This window comes from Fringilla coelebs, assembly GCF_963513975.1.
Source record: "Fringilla coelebs genome assembly, chromosome: 7".
Classification (NCBI taxonomy): Eukaryota; Metazoa; Chordata; class Aves; order Passeriformes; family Fringillidae; genus Fringilla; species Fringilla coelebs.
Window position 1 is genome coordinate 11,615,042 of NC_140035.1, and position 23,743 is coordinate 11,638,784.

Genomic DNA, 23,743 nt, shown 5'->3' on the forward strand with positions numbered 1-23,743 from the left:
CCCTACTGTATGGCTGCTAAGGAGAGCTAGACTGGGCCTCATCACGCTGAAATTTATTCACACATCCACCACTGTCTTGGTGATGTCAGTTTGCCCTTACTTTTCCTGAGTGTGAGGTGACTTGGTCACTAGCTAATGATGATGGGATATTTGCAGGTGTAAGGTGCACCCACACTCTGTTCCATCATAGGAAGTTAATACAAATGTATTAACTCCTTAATACAAATGTGTTAACTTGCTCCACAGGACTTGCAGAGACAAGAGAGGACACCTTGTATAAGCAGGAAATCTGGGATATCCTGGGGGAGAAAGGAATCTTGAGGAAATGAATGCATTTGTAACTAGCAGTAGAGGTCAGTCTCCACTCACCTCCCCTTACCTTACCTCACCTTGCAGGGAACTTGGGAGGCTTCATTATTTGACTTGGGAATTGCTCTGCAAACACAATAAAAAAAGAGTCTTAGAATTTGTTTGTAAAATTAAGGGAATAACATGTTATTAGAATAATTGTACAAATTACTGTCATTGCAAAATTGCTTTTATGTACAAATATTCCAGTTGGGAATAATTACAGTCAGACTACATGCAGCTAATGAAAGAAAACTACACTCCCTTTTCCAGTCTATCTTAGTTATGAATTTGTTGTGCGAATCATCTAACTAGCGCATTTCTATATGAAAAACCTCATTTGATGGAAGCTTTGCTTTGAAGCAAAGAACAAATATTATTGTAATAATAATGATAATATTGCCAATGTGATCTAGTATTTTGAGTTTTCAAGCATAATGTTTGTGAAGGACTATGTGATTCTGCTGAGGTACTAAGCATTCTCTGAGGGACTATTGAAAGGTGTTTTGAGTACATGAAGCATCTTGAATTGTTTTCCTCTCAAGGAATTTAAAATGTCTCTAAAGTGTTTCAGGGGAAATGAAAGACTGTAATATATTTCATACTTAGTGCTGTCCTACAACAGATAAATGCCCTGGAGTGCAGCCTTTGAGTTCTTTCTACGTGCTCACTGTGTCTAGTAATTATCCTAAAATTATTTCATGTCTGAAGACTTTACATTGGAGAGGATGTGGCTACTTGACACTGTTACTTTGCCAACTCCAGATTATAATAAAGCCTTTCCTCTAGAGTTAAAAATAACCACTTTTCAGCTGGCTTTTGCATAGAAGTCTCACTGGGGCAGGACAGCACATGCAGTAGAGCAGCATGCAGACTTTCTACCACACTTTCCCCCTTCTTCAGGAAGAGGGAAAGTGTGGGCATCCCACATGTGCTAGGGCATTACACATTTGGTAAAGACCTGGACATTGCCTTGAGCGAGAAGGGGATTATGGAGCATGAAGACTAAAACCTGGGTCAGGACCACAGTATCTCTTGCAGGATTTCATAGACTTGTTGAAATGTTGGGGGAAGTGGCTTGTGAATGTCTCTAATCTAAACTAATCCAATCCAGCCTACACTGGTCTGCATCAACCATGGCTCTGCTGCTGTTGTCTTGAGCACCTCCAAGGATGGAGATGCCACAGCCTGTCTGGTGAAGAATTTTTTGTTAATGCTCAGTCTAACCTCCAAGTGACAGCTTGTGGACATTGCCTTGATCACTGCTGCTAACGAGAAATGGCTGACTTTGTCACCTTTTTTAATGCCTTTGCATAGTGGGCTGCTATTAGGACCTGTCTTGACCTCATCATCCTCAGACCCAGCAAGCCTAATGCCTTCAAGCTCTCCTCACAGGAGAGGTGGTCTGTGCCCCACTGAGTGTTTCAGCAGTTCACCTGCTGGATCTGTCCAAACTCTCCACCTTGAACAGGAGGCTCAAACAGGTGCAGCTCCACCAGCACCAAGGAGAAGGGGCGACAGCTTTCCTTGATCTCATGCATTATGAGGAATGGTTTGCCTCATTTGTGGCAAGGGGGAACTGTTGTTTTCTACTTAATCTTTCAAGACAGCATTTGGGTCCTCCTCATTAGGGCTGCTCTGCAGTCAGCTGGTTCCCAGCCTGAACTGATGCATGGGGTTATTCCAGCGTGGTGCAGTGCTTTGCATGGCTCTGCAAAACTCAGTGAGGTTTCTCATGGCCTCAAGTTTCCCAAGGTCCCGCTGATCAAAGCAAGGGTGCTCAGTATGCCAACCACCCCACCCAGTTTGGTGGTGCCTGCAAATCTCCAGAGGGAGTCTTCTGCCTCTTGTTCAGGCTTTTAGGACTCCCTTTCCATGAGTAGAGAGGACACAGCCTTGGTCTGTGGGATCTACGGACTAGACATCTTCTGGCACCTCTTCTGCTTTCCCACACCCACCCTTGGCAAAGCTGGCTGAAGCAGTCAGTTCCTGCTGCAGCCTGGCCCCTGGCCTCTCCTTTCTCTGCTCTCCTCTCCCTGCAAGTGCTGACACCAGTGCTTGGGGCAGGGTGGCAGACCAGGCTGGTGGGCGGATGTGGGATATACTCAGCCATCACAGATATTTTTGGCCCAGCTACAATTTTTCAGCTATGAAGCAAAGCTTCCTCTGGCAGCAGAGCTGTGAGCAGAGCTGGGCTGTTGTCAGCTCTGAGTGACGATGCTTCACCGCCTGCCACTGCTCCCCACAAAGCTCTAGGCAGTGACAGTCCCCCCTTTCTGCCACCCTGGTGTGTGAGGTGTGATGTATTCACATGGCTCCAGCCAGGACAGGAGCGCAGCACAGACGATGACCTCAGGCAGAGGGACCATAACTAACCCCCAGCCATGTTCTGGGCACAGCTGTTTGCAGAGTCAGTCTCTGCTGCTGGCCAAAAAGTACATGATTATTTTTTTTCTGCTGTTGTTCTTTTTTTTCTTTTTTAAGTCATGTGCTGCTTTCCTACTTGTGCTGCTGGCTCCAGAGTTCTCTCTTGCAGCAATGTAAACACGGCTACTGTGTGTCCCCACGATTGCAGCCTGTAGCTCACAATGAGACAGCCAATGCCAATAGATGTATAATGAGCATTTAAAAAGCACTTATTTTGTCATCCAATCATCCATCTTCCTCATTGTGTAAATATTTTTTTGTTTCCACAACAAAATGGCTTTAAAAGAAATGTTCACCGGGAAGAAAGAAAATTTTGATTCTGGCGATAAAATCAGGACAGTCAAAATGATTAATATGACATTGGGGAGAGCTCGCAAATGAGGCTTAATTTCTGTGGCAAAAAGACCTCGTGGATACATCAGTGCTATGTTGTGCCTGGAAATTTAGTGGCAGCTGGAAATTTGATGGTGACCTCTGATAAGTAAGAAAATGGTGAGGGTTTTAATGAATGACTTGAATAAGAAAATAAGCCAGTCTGTGTGGTATTCTTCCTGATATTTGTTTTGCTATTAAGTTCAGTTAATGTGGTTCTCATTGTGTCAGGATGATTGTGTTGACAGCACATCACAGCATATGAGCGTGGGGTAGTTTGACTGTCAGGGAAGGGGATACATTGCCCCACACTCACGAGGTAGAGCAGGGAGGTGACTTTAATAAGATGGCTTTTGGAAGCCTTTGGCAGGAGAGGTCAGAGATTGTCATGACAGAAAGAGTCCTAGCGAGCTTCTTTGCTGCTCTCCTCTCTCAGACTTGCCACAGGACCTAAATGAATTACTTTCTGTTAAACTTTTTTTTTTTGTGTATGTGCGCGTGTGTGTGTGTGTGAAAAAAAATTAGTCTGTAATTATATCTAGAAAATAGGGATGGCAGGAGGTGGCTTTAACCACAAAGTTTGGGAAAGTTACGCTCATGGTGGATTACATTCACTGCAGTCTGTTTGTAACCTCACTTTGTTACCTTGCAGTGTTTATTCTGTGGCTCTTGTATCTTTGTTGTGAGGTTTAGGAGCATATTTTATGAAATGTTGATTTTCCATGTGAGTATTTATAGACTATGTTTGAGTCACCTGTTAATCTTCCTCTTGTAAAACCAAAATAAGCTCTGTGTTTCTGTCAGTATAATGCACACTTTCAAGACCTTGCTCATTCTCAGTTTTTCCAGTTCAGTGTCCTCCTTCTTGGCTGTTATACCATGACTACATTCATATTCCTGGTGCTAGCTGCTGCCCAGAGCTTCTGCTTAGCAGAGGGCAATGGGAACCCATCTAGGCTGGTTTCCATCTGAAAAGTGGACCAGTATGGAATAGATGAAGGAACTTGAGGGTCAGTACCTGTGAAAGCCTGTACTTGCCACTGGAAGCAGTCCCAAATGCTGTCAAAGGCAAAGCAATGTTTTTTCTAATTTAAAGCAATAAGGGCTGTGTAAAAGCTGTTCTTTTCTTCATTCATAATATTGTTGTTGATTAAAACCTCAGGTTTGCAGTCCTTTCTGTTTTCTGATGCCTTCAGTATTTTCCAGGGAAAGTTGAGCAAATTTAGCCAAACATAGCCCAGTCACATTTCTTGGTTATCTTGGAGAGCCTCCTTCAATATAATTCCCCCAAGGATCCCCAAGCCAAAGGCTGGAAACCTGGGAGCTAAAATACACAGAAAGGCAGCACAAAGCCACATGCTGACTATTTTTCATAATAGCATATTCAGTGCTTGAGTGACCATCTCAGTAAGTCTCTGCAGCTTATTTCAGATCCCTGCAGTTCATTCAGATTCCATGGTCTGTGCATCAGGAGGGAGGTGGATAAAAAAAACCAGCCTGAATAACTGGCTGCTTTTGGGAGTTCTTGGGCACAGTATAATGTTCACCCTTGATCCTTTAAGTTTATCTGGGGCTTTGTGAACACAAAATTGCTAAACTGATATAGAACATCCTATTAGACTTCCCAGAAGCAACTCAGATGTTTGTGATGGAAGTCATAAAGGTATAGAGATGTTCTGTTTCTTTTCAGTTTCAGAAGCAAGTGAAGAGTTTCACTCCTTTTATAGATCTGTAGCCATCTCTACAGTGTTACAATGCTCAATGCTCCATTTAGACCCTCGGCTAATGGGAACATTGTTCTTCCAGAGCAGAAAGGGAACTGAATACAGTCACTGAAAGTGACTGTATCTCAGTCACTTCACTGCAAATTCTGCTAGTTTGGTTCCAGGTGCTGAAAAGCTGACCAAAACTTCTCGACTCTCCAGTGAAGCAGATGAAAGATGTTTCCCACTCAGTGCTTAGCTAAAGGGATTGCAACGAACAGTGAAGCAGCAGAATGAACTTTTGGACTGAACTCACTGGCACACTGCTTGGGTTTCCAGGTACAAACATCCACAGCAAAAGAGACTTGTTTTTTTAAATACCTTTTTCCAACACAAAAAAATTCCCAAGGTCCCTTCATAGCATTACCTCAAGTAGAAAAATCCATCAAACAAAATATTCAATCAATCCCTGTTAATCATATGATCAAAGTATTTTACCATGGCAAACTGAACAAGCATCTAAAACGAGAGATGAAAAGCAATCAGCACAGCAAAGAAATTACTTTAATCTGGGAGGAAGTAGAAGAGTAAAGGGAAGTTTGGGTGACTAAGCTGTGGTGGAGAAGACTTCTTCACTGAGGGGTTGTGTTAAGATAAGAGGAAGAACAGATGCTGGGAGCCCCAGAGTAAGAGGTGTAGAGGATGATTTGGACTATGTGATGTGGTGGGTTCTGAAGGCCAGGAGAAGATATTTTATGCTGCGGTACAAACTTCCAAACTGGGGGAAGAGCAGCAGTTTGACCAGAAAATGGCTGAGATTTCTTTCAGGAGAGGTAGATGAGGAACAAAGAAGTCTTTTCCTTCATCAGATTCGGCTTAGAAAGGAATGGGAAGGACAGGAACATTTAGAAGACAGAGCTGCTGCCAGAGTCTCTGTAAAATTAATCAGTAGATTTCACCTTATTTTCTACATTCATCAACAGGCTAGAGAGGAAATGAGAGGAATCATTTTAAAGTAATTTTCACTCCAACATATGTACTTTCTAGAAGGATAGTAAAGAAAAAATATCTCACCAGACTTGATGGGATCCTTTGATTCACACAGTGGGGCAATTTACTTTTACATTGGACTTTATATTTCCCCAGTAGGTGCAGTGAACTACTTAAACTGTGGAAGGATATTTACTATTTAGAGAAGTCCTTGGACAGCTCTGCAAACTTTGCCTTGTTTCTCTGTCCAAGAGCTATATATAGTCTTTGCTTAATCAAGGTCTCAGACGTTGTGTGAGCAGAGCTAAATATTTTCGAGAGTATAAAAAAGATAACTCCAGCCATTTTGCTTTGCCAGAGCCAGTGTTTGTCTAATGCTGTAGTAACCAAGGACACTGTAAAGGCGCATTGATTTGTGCAATTTCTTACTCTGAAATTAACAAGCAGATATAAACAATGTATCCTAAAAACTTTTAGACTCATAACATCTCTGTGAAGCTGCTTAGTTACCTTCCAGGCTGCCTTGTTCTTTATCTCAAGATACGAAACCCCAATGATCATCATTATATTGCATCTCACTCTGTTGGGCTTGACCTATGATCTATAAATGCTATGACAATAGCAATGTTCTATAATCCTGGCAGGAGAATAGAAAATTCATTTTCTGAAAAAACTCATCAGACAGTGAAATCTGACAGCCAGTGCTGACAAGTACCCTGAGTAAAGTGCCTTTTTCTCAGCTGAAATTTGACCAGGAACCTCAGGGATAGGAAGCCCTCTCCTGAAAAACTGACTGAAAGATTTCGTTTAGTGACTCAGAGTAACTAAGGATTTGTTCTTACTTCTGCTGGTGAATAGACAGTATGAAATGACTAAACAGGGAGTCCCTCTCCCCTTTTGTTCCCTCCTGTCCAAACTATCAGACCAGAGAAGGACGGGTAGGACATGAAGGTGCCCTGAGAGGAGGAGGTTTGGAAAATGACAGCTGTGGGCACCTTTGTGGGTGACGATCAGGATCTGCAATTCGAAATTGAAAAGAAACAGATTTCTCCGTAGTGTGTGGGGGAGTTGAGATAGAAAGGACAGGAGGGTGTCCAAGGGGCTAGGGGTGAGTTCAGTCTCTGACAGTGTTCTCTTCTTCATCCAACTCCTCTGGCAAACTTTGCCTCTTGCTCTCTCAGTTGGAAAACACCCCCTGACACAAAGGTCGCATTAACCTGAGGCACAGGGGAGAGCAAGAGACAGCACGGAGCTAAAGCCATCAGCTGTCGTTCATGTATAGAAAACAGGGACCTGCGAGGAACCTGAGCAGAGCTGTCACACTCCGTGTAGAACGGAGCGGCCGGGTTCAAATCCCAGCCCAGAGGGCAGGCGGCAGCCCCAGCACAGCCGGGATTCCCCGGGGCCGCCCGGGGTTGCGGGGCCCGTCCCTCCCTGGCCCCCGCGCCCCTCACACCGCGCTCCGCGCCAGGCCCGTCCCTCGGGGCCGGCGCTCCGCCCCGGGGCTGCGCGGCCCGTGCCCGCCGGGGGCCGGGGCCGGCGCTGGGGCGGGCCGGGGGAGGGCTCGCCCGGCTGCGGCGCCCCGGCCCGGCCAACCCGCGCCCGCCGGGGCTGAGCCATAAAAGCGCCGGGAGCCGCCGGAGCCGCGGCTCCAGTTGGCGGCAGCCGTGCCGGGCACCGGTGGGGCGGGCAGGGCAGCGCGGCCGCCGCTCCGCAGCGCAGGGACCGCCGCCGGCCGCCCCCAAGATGCTGTTTTGGCACACGCAGCCGGAACATTACAACCAGCACTCGACCGGCAGCTACCTGCGGTGAGTCCCGGGCGGCGGCAGCCCTGGCACGGGGTGCGTGTTCGGTCGGGTGTCCCCGTCCCGCGGCCGCCTTCCCTCCCGGCGCCCCGCCGCGCCGCTCCCTCTGCCTGAGGGACCGTTTTCCTTTTTCGTTTTCTCTTTTTCCTTCTTTATTTTTTAGCGCCTGGTTAGGCAGCTCTCTGCAGCGTTGCTTTCTTGCTTGTGCCGGGTTCCCTCTTCTCCGGGCTGGGGTAGCGCGGCTCCGAGGGAGGAGGTGCGGCAGCGGCGGAGCGCTGTCAGAGGGCTGAGGAAAACGCCTGCTGGCTAATTGAGAAGGCACCCAGTTTTCTGGGGATGGGATTTCTTTCTCTGCGTTTTAGGACGATGTGTGAAAAGCGCAGAATTTCACTTTCTGAACTTGCCTAAACCAGCTTTTTCCTGCCTCCGCACAGTTGCGTTCAATTAAATGTGCCTAATTTAAGTACAAGGGCTGCTAAACAATAGTCTGTGACATGTGTAGCACAAACTCGTGTTTCCTCCCTCCAAACGATGTCAAAGCAGGCAACTTTGGGAGTTCCCATTTTGCTGGGTGCTTGTGAATTTTTTGCTTTCTGAAGATGTAAAGCTCAGCCGTCAGTGATTGCTGGAGTGGGATTTTGCTGAATTGTGGCAGTGGAGAACCTGGCTGTGGCCCAAGAACCCTGACTTTCGAATGTACCCCCAAATAACCACTCTTGAGAGAACATTGAGTTTGTCTGGAGAAGCACTTCGAATGCAGATAATGCTTCTCTCTCAAGGAGACACGCTATCTTGACTATTCCTGCTGCCTATCAGTGTACTTGCAAAGGAATTTTATTTTGGACTAAATAATATTTTCCCATTATCCAATTATACAATATTGGGAGATTCTTGCCTTCTGGCAGCTTTTCCGTTTCTTCGTACAAGATTCTTCATCTCCTCCCTCTGTCAATAGCTCCGTTTCACAACATGTATGTGGCAAAAGTCTTGTTCTCTCTTGCTTTGCTCTTGCAAATCTGATTAGTTTAGGACAGTGAAAATGGTGCTAGCAGAGGAGCATCAGCATATTCTCCATTAGAGCGTGTTTACAGTGGTCAGGCTCCTGCATTAACTCCATGGATTTGTAGCAGGAGTGCTAGAAGATCATCAGGTCTGGGTCAGGCTTTACTCCACAATTTAAATTCAGTTTAATGGGCCAGAAAACATATTGGCTTATTTTTTCTGGCTTGATGCTAGCTGGAGGATAAAGGATATCTGTTCTGTCAGGAAGGCTGTTGGTATGGAGGTGACCTGTTGGTGTTTTAGGAGCAAACTTGAGCTTTACTGAGTACCTGTCTCTGTTAAGTGGTGGGTTTGATCTGGGATTAAAATCCCTATAGCCATTTTTATGGCAGCAATGCCCTCAGGTGTTTCAGGGCAGGTTGGTTGAACAAAACTCTTGTTTTTCTATGTAGAGATGGCTAATTCTGGCCAACTCAGTTTCCATGAGAATGTGTCAAGACATGTATTTCTAACAGGGGCATTTTTCTGCTGAGCAATGCCTTTCTGAAGGCTTTCCATACCGCCTTGTAGTGACTGCAAGAAAGTGAAATAGTACAATATTTGAAGTTGCTGTAAGAAAAGTTTGTATAAGTTATATTTTGCAGATGTCAAGAGCTTTCTCTGTATTTGGGACATCCGTGTAAGTTCTGTTGTACTTCAGTGGTATTTGTAGCTGGAGCAAGATAATGCTACAGAAAAATTCTTATAAATTTTCATTCATTTTTTATGAAAATGCAAAACATGTTTCACCCTCTGTTCTGTCAGCTGACTGAACTCTCAATTAACTTTCTCACCTTCCAGGTATGCAAACTAATTGTTATTTAAGTCCAGAACTGTAAATCTTTAGCATAAGGGTGAAATTGGTAGAGTTTTAAGGAGTTCAACTTTTTTTTTTTTTTTTTAAGGGTGGGAACTCTTGTACAAGACTGTTTTTCCCTAAACTTGATTTGCAGCTCTTGAGTGAAGAGTTGAATAAGTGTTGTGATGGCTAATAACTTAAAAATTCTTTTGACCTCATTCTAAGTCCGAAATACTTATAATAAGGTCGAATGCTTAAGAAGGTCTTGACCCAAAGCAGTTATACCACAGGCCATTAGTTTAAATGCTCTAGGAATAAAAATGTGATTAACTTGTGTGGCTTTGTTAGAGCTTAAATATGGTGAAGCTTTCCAGAAACCAAGTCATGGATTCCTCCATGCTTGCAAAATTCAGCGATCAGACAGCTGTGCTGGCAGGTGTAGGGGTGCAAAGAGCCTGGTGTGAAATACGGTATTCAAATTTCGACTTCCCCTTGCCTAAATTTCTCAGCTGTTTCAGGTGAGTGTATGTACAAATTCCTCACCCCTAACTGTTAAACCCAGGCCAGATTTTTTGCACTGTTTCTGCCAGATTGCAGAAGTTTTCCGGCGCTGGAGTTTTTGACCTGTTCTCCTCTGTAAAGCCACAGGCATTCAGAGAGCATTGTGCAGAGCGGGTTAGGAGCAAATGTTGGCATCCTTAGGAGCAAATGTTGGCATCCGGGCTGAGTGAGATGACTCCGGGCTGAGTGAGATGGCTCCGGAGCAGTATCAGATCCTGCATGTGTGTGGAGCAATGCTATCTATTTCAGAAATCTACTGCAGGCATTTCTGTCACTTCATTGCTGTAGTAAATCATCACTAAGGAAAAAAAAAAAAAAACCCTCTGTGGCAGCAGTTAGGCAAGAGCTGGGATTATGTCAGTAATGCCAGGAAGCAAATGGGGCTGGATGCCTTCGAGTGGCTGATAATACTGGGGGTGTGGGGCTGGAAGAGAGAATGGAAACAGAGATGGGTGTTTCTTTTCTTCGGTCTGAATCTGAAATGGCACAATTTGCTCTCTGGCATTGTTTTCTATTAAACAGAAGTACCTGTGTTTGAACCAGGCACTTGAGCGGTTTACTCTAAACTGCTGCACTGTTTCACTGGTGACCTGGGTAGCCTTCAAGGTTGTGAGCGCTATAAGTGGATCATTAACTGAACAGGCAAGGAAAAAATTCTTCATGCCCTTTCAGGTTGCGTGCCTGTACGTACTGGATGGTTTTTCTTAAAACATTTTGTGTGTGGCGTTGTCAAAAGGAGCAAAACTATAGCCTGTGTAAAGAGAATCCCAAGTCTTCACACATCTGGAAGAAATAGAGGAGAAAAAGAATCACTTGTTCTGAATTGTCACTGTGTTCAGTATAATCCTCCTAATTTGGAAGGGTGTTAATGTTTTAAGTAGGTGGACACAGTGATCAGCAGTGTTAGTGGCATAGGAAGGCAAATGTGGTTCTTCAGTATCAGACAGGCTGAGATACGGATGCTTCTTCCTGACATCTCATTTTGTACTAATCAACTCATCATCGTTTGTTAAGCTCTCAGCCTTGCTAATACCAGTTCTGCGTGGGGATTAGTGTGGGTTGGGATCAGCCTGGGACTAAATCAGCAGGCAGGTCACTATCAGCATTTTGTAAAGAGGTGGGAGCTGGGGCTGTGTGCAGGTCCTGGTGAAGCTGCTCCCACACACCTGTATGTGCACTTACAAAGGTGGCCCATTGCTTTCTTAAGAGCTGTGTGATTCCTTGGGACCAAGCTTACTAGAATGCAGGGAGATGAGTAAATTCATCCAGCTGTTCATGCCATCATTTACCTGAGTATCTCCTTTGTACACCAGAGCTGTGTCTGCTTCCCACCCATGGCTGCTACTTGAAGACATTTTACTGATCTGACTTTTGGCCGTCAAAGTGCCCTTTCTTGTTTTTTTTTAATTTTTTTTTTCTGAAAGGCTTTCATCTGAGAACCTGAGAACTCTTAATCAAATACATCCACAAGGATGAAGTATCTATTTTTGATTTTTTTCTTCATCCAGAAGACTGCTTAACTGAAAAGTGAATCTGATTTATTTCCTAAAAACTTGCATTAGTTCTCAGACATACTCTGTTTTGCCAGTGCTATGTTCTTTTATGTGCTGTGCTGATATCTTAGATGCAGAAGTTGCCTGGTTAAACAGGACAAACTTTTCCTCTTTTAGCCATTTTAACCTGGTGTTTCTTCAGAGACCACTCCCGTTATCTCAGATCATGAGAACCACATGCAGATTGAGGCTGGAAGAGTCCATCAACTCCTTCTGACTGTGTATAACTTGTACGTTGCAGAGATGTCCTTGCGCTGCCGATCTTCAAGCAGGAAGAGCCGCAGCTGTCTCCTGAGAACGATGCCAAACTGCCACCCTTTCAGTACATCCTCTGCACAGCCACCTCCCCCGCCGTGAAACTGCACGAAGAGACTCTGACCTACCTCAACCAAGGTAGGGTCTGCAGTACGCTGAAGGAGAGGACATTTCCTGGGAACAGTTCATGAGATTTGATCCCATACTTTGCCTTACTGGGAGGGCAGCGGGATGGGAAAAGAGGGGTAGAAGTGGGGAGGGGGGTGGAGGAAAGGAGAAATATTTAATTTTCCACATTTAGATACCAGATTATCAACTATTTTAAAATGATGAAATACCACTGATTTAACTGTTGACTTAAGGCAGTGTTATGGCATGCACAGTTCCCTGTGGCAAAGTTCTGCCTTGATCTCAGATAACTAAAGCTGCAGCCTCCTGCCTTCATCTCACAAGGCCAGACTGATGAAGCAGATTGGACTGGGGAGGGCTCTTACCACTGCAAGTCCCCCGGCATTGCTGGAGGGCATAGCTAGGGAATGATTTAGCAGGTATCCAAGGGCTGCTCTGAGGTCTGGGCAGAGTGACATCTCTCCAACAGGCTGGCTAGTGGCTCTGCTCAGTGCCTAACTTGACAAGTTGCCAGGGTTCAGTGCAGCAAGACCCTCTATAGCCCACCTCGCAGACTAGTTCATACTCCTGGATAAACACTTTGTTTCTCTGTGTCCTTTCCTTTTCCCCCCTTTGCCAGCATTTGTGCAGACATATCTGTGGTTGGTGTTTGGCTGTCATTTTGCAGCACCTCCTGTGTGTGGGTCTTGAGGGGATCAGACCGCTCCATGCACAGATTATGCTAAAACACATTTTCTCTCAGTTTCCGCCAGGCTATCAAAAAGGGCCTAACAACAAGCTGAAGGCTGTCTGCCCTCTCACTGAGATCCTCTCCTACCTCAGGATACTGCCTCATCTCTAAGTGTCATGCACTGAGTAGGGTGTCTGGAGTGCCTCCCTGGATAGATTTCTCTTAACACTGGTAGAAATTGGAGTCCTGACCTCCCTTGGACTCTGACCTCAGGTGCAGCTGGCTGCTGGATCTGTGTTGACAGCTGGTAGACCCATAGAACCCCCACAGAAAGATCAGGCTCTACCCAAGGAATGAGGTATTTCCTGTCATGTAAGCTGGCACTGTTCTGTCTCTCAGGATCAAAAGATGCTTGGGATATGTGACTGTGTCATCTCAGTTTATTAATCTAAACACAGCAGATCCCAGGAGGTTATAATGGGGCATATCAATTGTGAGATTGAGATCAGTCTTCCAATGAAACACAATTCTTTCCTGTATTGGAATAAAAGATTTTTTAAAATGAAGATCTGTTGACATCCAAATATTTAGCATACTTGAAGCAGTGCCTACTTTTTTACCTTAGCAGGGAAAAAGTTATACAACTCTTGATGCAATACCATGAGTTTTTTAAAAAAATGTGTGACTGGAGCAATCCATGTTTTCCTTTGCAAAGGAAGACTTTACTGCCTTTTTGTAGACCATGTTGTGTTAGGCTTTGTCCTCCTTACATCTTGACAGTGCTTCCTGCTTCGTTGTCATTTTTGGGATGTCATCTGTCTTTCATCCCTCAAGGTGGGATGTGTCTTTGCCGAATACAGAAGAGCATGAATCTGGGCAGGTCTGGAGGAGCAAAGCAGGGATGAGGCTGGCAGGAGCTATGCAGAGGGGCTGAGTTGGGAAGCTGGGCTGTCTAGTTTCTGTTAGTGGGCTACTGGTGAGAACATTGCCATGGATTAAAAAGAGATGAGGATTTAAAGGCTGTGTTAGAAAATTAATCCCTTTAGTAGAGTTATGTTCTGTGAGTTTGAGGAGGTGCCTGAAGGGACCTCGAGGAAGCTGAAGTTTCTGGTACCAGTGCTTGTGGCATAGGAGAAGAACTGGCTGACTCCAAAGCACTGTGACCCAGCTACAATGCCACATCTCATGAAGCAATTTAAGACCATTCCTTATACCTTATCAGCTTGTGCTGGCTGTAAGGAAAAGGACACCTCTTGCACCTTAACCTCCCTCTGTGTTTATCACGGATTGGCCAAGCACTGTTACATAAAACTTCCCTTCTTGAGTGTTGTGATGGGATTACTTTAGCAAATGGGTAACTTCATTAATGAATGTCCCTCTGCCCTGCCTGTGTGTCAGTCAGGGCTGGCTTGTAGTAAGGTAGGTGCAAAGACAGTGGCTGTCCCAGCAGCACCAACAAAGCAGTTCACATCCAGTGTGGTTGCTTTCTCAAACTGTGAGTAAGGGCTTTGGAGTTTTCTGCTTGCTGGGTGATTCTTGCCACTTGCTGTTCAAATGTTCCTTCTCAGCTTTAGCTCTTCACCACTCAGTTATGACCTTTTGTCACTGTGAAGCAGCTCTGCTTCCTGCCCTGAAATGCGTTCTCCACACGTGAGTGGCTCAGTGGTGGTGGGTGGACCAGCTCAGGAATGTCCATATGCAGAACTGCATGGAAGAAAGCTCTGTCAGACCTGACCTATGGGCTGTGGAAAGCTGGAAGTACTGGGTAGCAAATTGAAGGCCAAGTTGTGTAGCAGAGATAGGAGTCAGTGGAGAGTTCCATGTGAGATCTGAAAAGACTTCATATGGGCTAGGAAGGAGGACTGTCCAGTGGCTGTGTTGGTGTACGGGTGGCAGAGGGCTCCAGACTTGTGAAGCTTAATGGCTTCTCTTGAGCCTTGCTTCTTGCAGGATAGAGCTAGGGGGATGGTCAGTGTGTTGAGGAGGAAGAGGTCTTTGGCCTGGACTCTCCCCAAGGATGGAGGCTGAGAGGACTCTGGAGTTGGAAACCAGAGACCAGCGTTTGCACAACGGGGCAGGGGAAGGATTTGTGAGGGAGCATAATGGAGTGAGCTTAGCTATTAAGGTGACTTGGGGACATTCAGCAGTGGCAGAGTCCCAAGTTTGTCTGCTCCAGTTTGAAACCATGAGTGCTCTCTGGCCACAACTCTAGAACCAGCCTGTAAATGAGGTAACTAGAGTCAAATCTGTAGCTTGGTTTCCAAAGACTGACTCATTACACTTGTCAGTCCCAATCTCTTTCCTCTCCTGCCTTCCCACATTCCTTGGGAAACTGGAGCCAAATTGAACACAGTATTAGTTTGTTGATCCTTAGGGCAGTTCCTTCATTACGAGGTCTTTACTGGATCTCAGGAGGATTACTCATCTGATGGGACAAAGTACAGGCTTATTGGTATGGTGTCTCAATACCACTCCACCTTCAGTCCATGAGACTGGTAAAGGTGCTGTCCTTGCATGGGAAGCTGCTGCTGGCATTTCTCCTTTGGTCAGGGATCACATCTGTCAACAGAACTACACTGTCCAGAAGTCTGCAGCACAAACATCCTAACGTCTCTGGAGCTAGCCTGCCTTTTAGCACTATTTCAGTGTCTCTTGTGGATAGGGATTTTCAAACAAGCAATCAACCAGCAACCATATTACAAACCACTGCTTCAGCAAGATGGCTTGATGCAGTGCATATTCCATGGTCATATGGGGTGTGGTTTGACCATGGCTGGTTGAAACCAGTTTCAAATACGGACAGAATTGGACGCAATGAAAGGTGGTTCCAGAAATTGCAGCAGGAGGAATGTGGAGGAAACCAGCACTGTGTACAGTAGATCTGAATGCTAATAAATTTGAGGAATAATGTCATTATTGTAAAAAACAAAATGTCAAAAATCACAAAAACCTGAAAGTCATTGCCCAGGGAAGTCAGCTTGTAGTGCCAGAGCCACATGTGGACTGTGAGCTGCTCGAGTCATGATTTTGTTTCATGACCAGTGTTGGGCTGGCTCAGGACTTCAGATGTTTATTACTTCAAATAAAGGGAGGCTAAGGTTGCTGACAGAAGGTCAGTGAGAGCTGTGTGAGAGATCCAGCCCAGTGTCCCAGTGGTACTTCAGAGTAACTTGCCATTATCTGCCTGTCAAGTTTTCTTGGGCTCCATTCAGCTCTCCTGATCTGCAGTGTGACTTGTGGTTCTTGGCTGTGCAAAGACTTCAGTGTACAGCTGGCTAGGGTTTGGAAGGCTGGACACCCCTCCTTTATGGTGTCTTCCAGGAGTCAGCCTTAGTGCCAGTCCTAGATGGTTCAGAAGACAAACGAGCCAAAAACCCAGGCCATGAGGGAGAACCACTAATATCTGAGAGAACTTGTGATTTTGGGAGTGTTGCTGTAGGGGTGTATTAGCAAATGATGCCTTATAAACCTGATGATGGACTTGAGTCTGGCTCCCTCCTTAACAAAAGCCCAAATTTCAACCCCAGGGTGCCAAGGCATATATCCAGGTTCAAGATATGTGTGCATAAACTGATACATTTTAAATGGTGCTGCATTTAAAAATCTGTTGGGTGTTGTCCTGCCTCAGCTCAACTGCAGATGTGCTCTGGTTGCTTCTCCAAAGAAAGGTGCAGGAAGCGCTGGGCAAGAGGATGCTTTGGAGTAGATGCCTAATTGTTTGAGTAGGAGCTGAAATTGTGTACACCAGGAGGCAGAAGGAAACCTTTGCCTCCCTTGAAAAGTCTAAAGCTCAAATTTGGTTGCCTAATCTACAGCAAGAGAACCCAGTTTCAAACACTGAGATTTACAGTAAATGAAAAAAGCTGTTTTATATTGACGTTAACTCCTACGTAATTGAGTTTTTATGGGGTCACAACTGCCTAGATGTTTATACTTTTCCTGGAATGGTTCTTCATTTGCCTAAATGAAATGTAGAGAAAGCTGAGTGACCAGCTCTGGCTGGGTGTGCTTCTGGTTTAATTATAGCTCTGTTTATGGATATTTTTGCTTTGTCCTGTGCTAGGACTACCTCTTTTCCTAACAGTGACTGCCATCAGTGACCAGGCCCTGGGCATGTGTAGGAGCCCTGCTTCTGGTGGCTTCTCCCATGGGACAAACGTTCCACTCTTGCCTGAGATCACAGGCACAGCAGTGGCTTTGTGCTGCTGAGACTGTGAGTACAGGTGCTCCCTGGTTCCTGCCCACCCACCCATGCATCCTTTTCTCCTAATCGTTATGGGATGCCATACTGCTCCTTGACCCCTTTCCACTCTGTTCTTGGGTTTGGATGGCTTAAAAAATGAAATGGCTAACAATGCTAATTTGTCTTTCCCATTTCTGAAAGTGGCTTTTGGTGTTTTTGGTTCTTGTGGTGCACTTCATCTTTGGAGAAGGAATTTGTCTCCTGCCTGACTTTGAAGACAGCTCTGAGTAGGTTCTGGTGTCTCAGCTGAAGCCATTAATTGTGCTAGAAGCAATTTCCCCATATGTTTGGCAGCTCTGTCTTCACTTGGCAGCCCAGGATAAACAACCCTGTCTCCAAACCACACCATCCCAAAGCTCACTATGAATCTTGCTTCAGATGACAGGGCACCTCTGTGTAAGTAGAGCATCTGACTTCTGTTGTCCCGAGGAAGCTAGAATCTCAGTTGTCTTTTAACCAAGAGGCTGTTTTCTATTCTTTTTGTAATCCTTTCTTCTGTTACTAACATCTGGATGAAATTCAAACGGGATTGTGTGCTTGCTGGATTGTAGCCTGTGCACAAATCCTACTGGAAGCCCCTAGACTGCATTTTGGTCCCCCATAAATCTTCAATATCTGTGAAAAAAGGGAGTGCTCAGAAGTTCCTCAGAGTGTAGTAAGAAGTATGAAAATATTGGGAAGATTTTTGCCTGATATTCCACATAATTTTTTTACTTTATCTCATTTTCCATATCTATTTGAGATTCCTTTAATTATGAGAGAATTTTTTTTGCTTGTGATTTTACATGATTTGATGTGTTTGTGAATGTTTCTGTCAGTGTGAGATGATGTAGAAGTTTTCCAATTAGCCGCTTCTAATTTGTGCCCTAAAAGATCACATTTTAGGTAGCAGTAAGAAGCTTGAGAAATACTGTAGGTTTGACTTGATTAGCTGTTTTTGTAGGAATAATAATATGCATTTTTATAAGAGAATATACTTTTTTTCCTTAAGATGTAGGGAAAAAAAGCACCTTTTTTTCCCCCTCCTATTTGCTTCCTATGAAGCATTTATTATGTGTCCCTGAAACTAGACAGCAAGCAGTGAAATTCCTCCTGTCCCAGCTCAGTGCCACATTTGTGACGGGTGTGGAAGGTACAGTCAGCCTTGATCCCATCTCCTTCCCTGCCCTGTGTGGCAGCCTGATTGAGCAGCCACGGGTGGGAGTGGGACTGGCTTCTCCCAGTTTCCTATTGCAGAAATGTGGTGAAGGAAGGGACTTAACCTGAGGGCATCTAAGGGAGCTGCTCGGTGGGGTCAGGAGTCATACTCAACTCTTCTGCATCCCTCGTCAGCACCCTCACCCAGGACCATTCATTTTAGTTATCTGAAACTCAAGTAAATATTACACACAAAGCTACTCCTTCAAAGCTATAAAACCTGTTGTCCAAATTGACTTAAAACAGGTTGAAACCAGAAAAAGCCTGTATTTTTTACTTACACAGAGAGGGTTGAGGTTTTTCTGAGCTGGACAGATGTGACTAAGATAATCCTGGGTGTTTCAAGTACATACTAAAGAAGTGGAAATACAGGAAGAAATGATTTTCACAGGGTAGGTATTTTTTCAGCCTTCCATTGAAGATTGAAGGTCCATAATTTTTTCACTGATTAATTTGTATTAAAAATCAAAGTTTATAACATGGTTTAGCTCAGGTGAGATCAAGTGGAAGTCTATGCAAAAGAAACCCAAGTGCACACAGTGAAGTTAGCAGCTAGAAGTGTTTTTGTGTCCACTGGCTGAGTCCTTTATTCAAAGTGAGACTGTATTCTTTGGGGATTTATATGTACCTCCCTCTTTTGAGTGGAAACCACTGTAAATGAGGAGTGTTTCTGTTAGTGCCTCTTAGCTATGAAGTGTCACCACTGTAAAATAGACCATCTTCAAAAGTCTGTGCAGAGTAGGACACAGAAAAATGTTCATATAGTAAATGAGCAGTGAAATTTTCCGGCAGCAAACTTGGCTCTGAGGCAGCTCTTTGGATTTCCCACAAGAAAGAGGTAGGGAAGTAGAAAAAGGAGGCAAGAAACCCCCCCTTGAGTTGGGGGCACATTGTAAAAGGAGGAAAAACATAAAAGGGACATAATGACAGTGAAGCTCTGTGGTGTGGTGGTAGAATTAGGAGTTGAATTGCTGTGCTGTGTTCCTATAGCACTGCTGGCCTGATGGTAGGGGCAGACAGAGCCGGAATCCTCTGTGTTGAGCTCCTGAGTACCAACATGGTGGAGCTAAGGGGGTTTTGCGGACGGGGAGAGGCAGGAGACAGGTGAAGGCCCAGACTGTCAGTGCTAAAGCAAGGCATGTGTAAATTGTGGTTCTTAATGCCACAGTACAAGCAAATTCAGAAGGAGACCACAGAAAAGAGTTAATGAGCATTGGTCTTGGCTGGGCAGCTCAATGTAGATGTGATCTAGACCCTGAATACCAGAAACTGAGAAGATATGGCAAGGAAGAAAAGTCTGGCTTTATTGACTCTGCTCCATCTCTGGCTGCTGTGTTGAAGATGGGATGTGGGGCAAGATGGGCCTGCAGTGTTAGAATGACTTTAGTGTTCCTTTTGCATTTCTTGGCCCGCAGCTTGTCCTCCTTTGCAGGATTTCCATGTTCCTAGCATAGTGGGAACTTCCAGGGTGGCCTATTGTGTAGCTGGTGAATTCAAAATATCCACTGGATAAACATCTACAGCATCTTGTCAAATGAGGCTACAGTAAGCAACTGCAGAATATCTCACTGTCATTTGTGGTTCAGGGATTGAGGGTTCTGCTTTTGCTTCTTGTCCTGCAGAGTGTCCACACATGGGACACTTGAGGAAGTCCTATGCTAATTTTTATTTTAGCTTGTGACTGGCTAAAAAGGTGTGTGTCATCAAGCATGCAAGTTCACATGCCAGCTCTGCCACTCTTGTCTGTTTACCCTGAGGGTTCATTAATCTTTCTTGTCAGAAAAATCTTTGTGTGTGCCTGATGCCCTGAATAGTTGTGTTTGGCTGTTTCAAAGGTGATCCTCCTGCCTGCTGGATATGCTTTGGTTTGGTATGATAAATGCTTGGAGATTTTTTCCGTCCTTCTCCTTCTGCATGGTGCATTTGACTGTCAGCATTCCTTTGCCTTTATCTGTGCGCTCTTTAGGATGTCCATATAAAGTTGCTAAATGGAATTTTTATTGGCTTGGCTTAATAATCAAACAGTTTCCAGGCTGGTTCTGTCTAGTACTATGTGGATCCATTCTGAGAAAGAGGACACTGTTGTTTTTGGGTTTTTTTTTCCCTTTTCTACAGACTTTTGTTGGGGATTTTACTTATTCAAAGGTTAGGGTTTAATTAATTTCTGGAGAGGCTACTTTGTTAGGTTAAGTAAGGCCTGAGTCATATCAGCCTAGAACATTAGCATCCTAATTGGAAATTAGTGTATTGTATCGGTGTATTGTGCAGAAAACCACAAAATGCATAGTGCAAGTGGCCCTTGAAATGTAACACCAAAACAAAGAAAAGCAAACAGGATATTGTGGTTGTGTAGTAAAATGACATTTGAACAAAATGTAACTTTGAGCTTGAAATAGTGATTATCTTTTGTATTCAGAAATTGCCTAAAATTTCTATGGCTGTCTGAATTCCATGGAAATCAGTAAGCTGTTAAACTTGTACCTTTTGAGCAGGTGAAATCATTCCTGTTTTAAACTGAATTATTTTTCATCTCTAGTAAGTGCTTGACTTTAAATTCTACTGGCCCCACATGAAGTGGCCATGCCCATATTTAATGTGTGTTAATTATCAAAGACAATGCAAGTTTAAAAAAGTAAGCAGTCTATAAATCTTCCTTCAGATAGGTGGAATTGCTTCACGAATTATGAACCAGGAACTCTCTGGACCTGGGTGGTTACTATTTTACTGGGTACTACTGTGTTTGTAAAGCGAGCTGCTCAAACTCTAGCCTAGGAGGAGATTACATGAATTTCCTTTTGCCCAGAGAATGTCTGTTTAAAATAGAAATTACTGTATATCATCACCTGTTCAGGTTTTTGTTGGTGCCCCTGAAGCTTTCAATGAAATTGGGAGACAAACTGCATCTCAGGAATGTGCTGTGGTTTTCTGAATATTATTACTGTCCTGTTCTCTGCCTGAGGTAGGGAAGAAGGATTGTGGTGAGTGAGGGGAGCACTGGGTCACACAGTTGTGTAGGAGGCTGCTGCAGCATCAGCCGTGCTGGGGATTGCTTTCAAAGTGTCCCCTTCGTTTCAGGGGGTGACAGAAGTGCTTTAGGTGCCCCTGTGCATGTGCCCAGTAGTACACCTGACTTGGGCTATTCAATCAAATCACTGTAGTCTCAGCACTGGTATCCTCTGCTCCTGTCTCCAGCTTTACCACCACATTTTGCCTTGGAAAGTTGTAGTCTGACTTGTGTTAATCTGTGTTTCCATGAGAGACACATGGAAAAACTCAGTATGGGGGAACTCTGTATTTCACCTTTGTTTTGGGCTTAGCTAGTCGTCGTCTAACTTGGGAACTGGAAATGCAGATTTAGTCACACTTACAGACATGTTTCTTTACAGATTTGGACACCTGACTAAGAATGATCTGTGACTGATTTAGTTTTAGCAGAAAGCTGTCAGTGTGTGCCTGCTCGTGCTGGTGAGTCAGTGATGCAGGATTCACAAATGATCTGTGTATCAGACCCTCGTGTGACTTCTTGCCCTCTTTGACGCCAGGGGGAGTTCAGCTTCTTTCAGGTTAGATCGCTGTTACTTGCATTATTTTACAGAGGGATTTCGTTTTCCAACATCCAAGTGATCATTCTTTAGAGCCTTTTTTCTCTACGGTAATAATTACAGGGCTGAAATTGTAATTCACCATTTCAGTAGTTTTGCTGGTAGCAATGGTGGAAAATATAGGGTGAACAAGGTTTGGAAGGTATTTTCCATGGAGAAAGGATAATCCAAGCTATAAAAGTACAAGTATCTGAATGCTGTCCATGCTAATAAATTCTGGGTACCATAAGCCACAAAGCAATGAATTTGCTGGAAAGCTTTAAGGAGAATAAATTAAAAACCACTACCAGAAGATGGATAGATAAGGGAACTTTGAGGAATTGGGACCAAATTCTCACTGACAGAGTTTCACAGAGAGAGGAAAATACCCTCATGTTTTCTGAAGCTTGGCTGGGAGCAGTCTTGTTTGATAATCATGTAGCAACTCAAGTTAAACATTCAGAGTTCAAGGGGAAAGCAGTTAGCATAAAATACCATTTTGATTGAGGTTTTTCGTGGCATAAACTGCATTCCAGGGCTTCCATCAGATGACCCATATATCTTTCATCAAAGCATGTTATTTCCTCTTTGGCTTTCTGTTTAATATTAACTCTGTCTACAGTGCAGTTTCTTTTTCACTGGTCTGCAGGATCTGTTTCTGCCTCCCTCCAAGGTGAATCGCTCCTGTCAGGTGGAGATGTGTGGTGCCCACTGCATTCCAGGCTGCAATTCTGCCCCGTCCCTGCAAGGGACTCAGAGATGGCACGCTGCAGAGTTTTTGAGTGCTTGATGCTAGTTTGAAAAGAATATGGATGATGCTTTTATACCTGTTATTTTCTTTTGTCTCATTGTAACTGAAGATATGCAGATCAGGCTGACCAAAGAGTGAGAGTGTATCAGTGCACAAGGGTGTCCCAAAAACCTGCTCATTCCTGAAATACTTGCTGAATGGCTGACAGTGTTTCTGGTGTGACCATTGCCTTCCTCCACAGCACAGCTCATACCACTACATTTCGCCGTCCTTGTTACCCCTGAGTACAGTCACAGATGTATTTTACTGTCTCTTGTTTTCAAAACCTAAATTAATATTCTGTAATGATTAATCAGCCTCATATCTGCATGGGAATGAACTGTAAGTGCAAGAGATACTTGGCTGTGTGAATGGGTTCAAGATGATGAACTGTATCACTCTATAGCTGGTGAAGTGTATCTCCAGAGTGAACCACTGAGCAGCCAATTTGTGCAACATAGATAAACACGTACAGCACATACAAGTACCTAGTGCAGCAGATGTGGCACTTAGGGACATGTTTTAGTGGTGAACCTGGCATTCCTAAGTTAATGGTTGGACTTGATGATCTAAAGGGTCTTTTCTACGATTCTGAGAGAAACCCATTTTTTTTTAACATGACCTTGATCTTTTTTATGCTAATATAACAGAATTGACGATGTACATATCTCTAAAATTTGCCAGTTGAACAATATTAACATGTATCAATGGAAGCATTGGAAAGTCTTGTGAGTTTAAGTGTGGAATACCACAATTTCAGGACTGTGGTTTACAAAATCCACTTCTGTTGTCTAGCAGTCTTCAAAGGCAGGTCACTGTTGTAATTTTGTTTTACTCAAGTGCCAGGAGATCAGTAAGGATCGGCGCATGTTTCCATGGTTATTTTGGTACTTCATATGGTTTATTCTCTGCTCTGCCCATGCCCTCAGTCACTTGCTGGATTCAAGGGTCATTTCCTGTTTGCAGAACTCCTACTAACATCAGTAGGGCTGTTGTGCAAACATTTGGGCTTCAATATGGCCTCTTTTGTCCTTCCTTTTTTTCTTTTTCCTATCTGCCAGCCAGCTGAATAAGCACAATTATCTCTGTGCCCTGTGGATATGGTCTGTACCCATGCAGGTGGGATTTTCAAAAGGCAGTCTGCCTCTCTGACACATCTGCTGTCATAAGTCTCCCATTTCTAAATCCAGATCCAAAAATTCAGCATTTTTGTCTCTGCTGATAGAAGCTGCTTAGAGCGAGGTAAATCTGCTTTGCAGTGTTCTGCAGGGCTAGTTCT

General features: G+C 44.3%; 1 protein-coding gene across 1 annotated transcript in view; it reads left to right on the forward strand.

Annotated features, from left to right (window-relative positions):
- Positions 1 to 7,539: 7,539 nt before the first annotated feature.
- The window catches only part of TFCP2L1 (transcription factor CP2 like 1), a gene marked incomplete at its 3' end in the record, with an annotated part of 29,995 nt that continues 13,791 nt past the window's right edge, over positions 7,540 to 23,743 (forward strand). The window contains exons 1-2 of the mRNA XM_084209347.1: positions 7,540 to 7,648; positions 11,841 to 11,992. Of these exons, the coding sequence (XP_084065473.1) occupies positions 7,587 to 7,648; positions 11,841 to 11,992 (214 nt within the window). The 5' untranslated portion in view covers positions 7,540 to 7,586. The remainder of the gene's footprint in view (positions 7,649 to 11,840; positions 11,993 to 23,743) is intronic.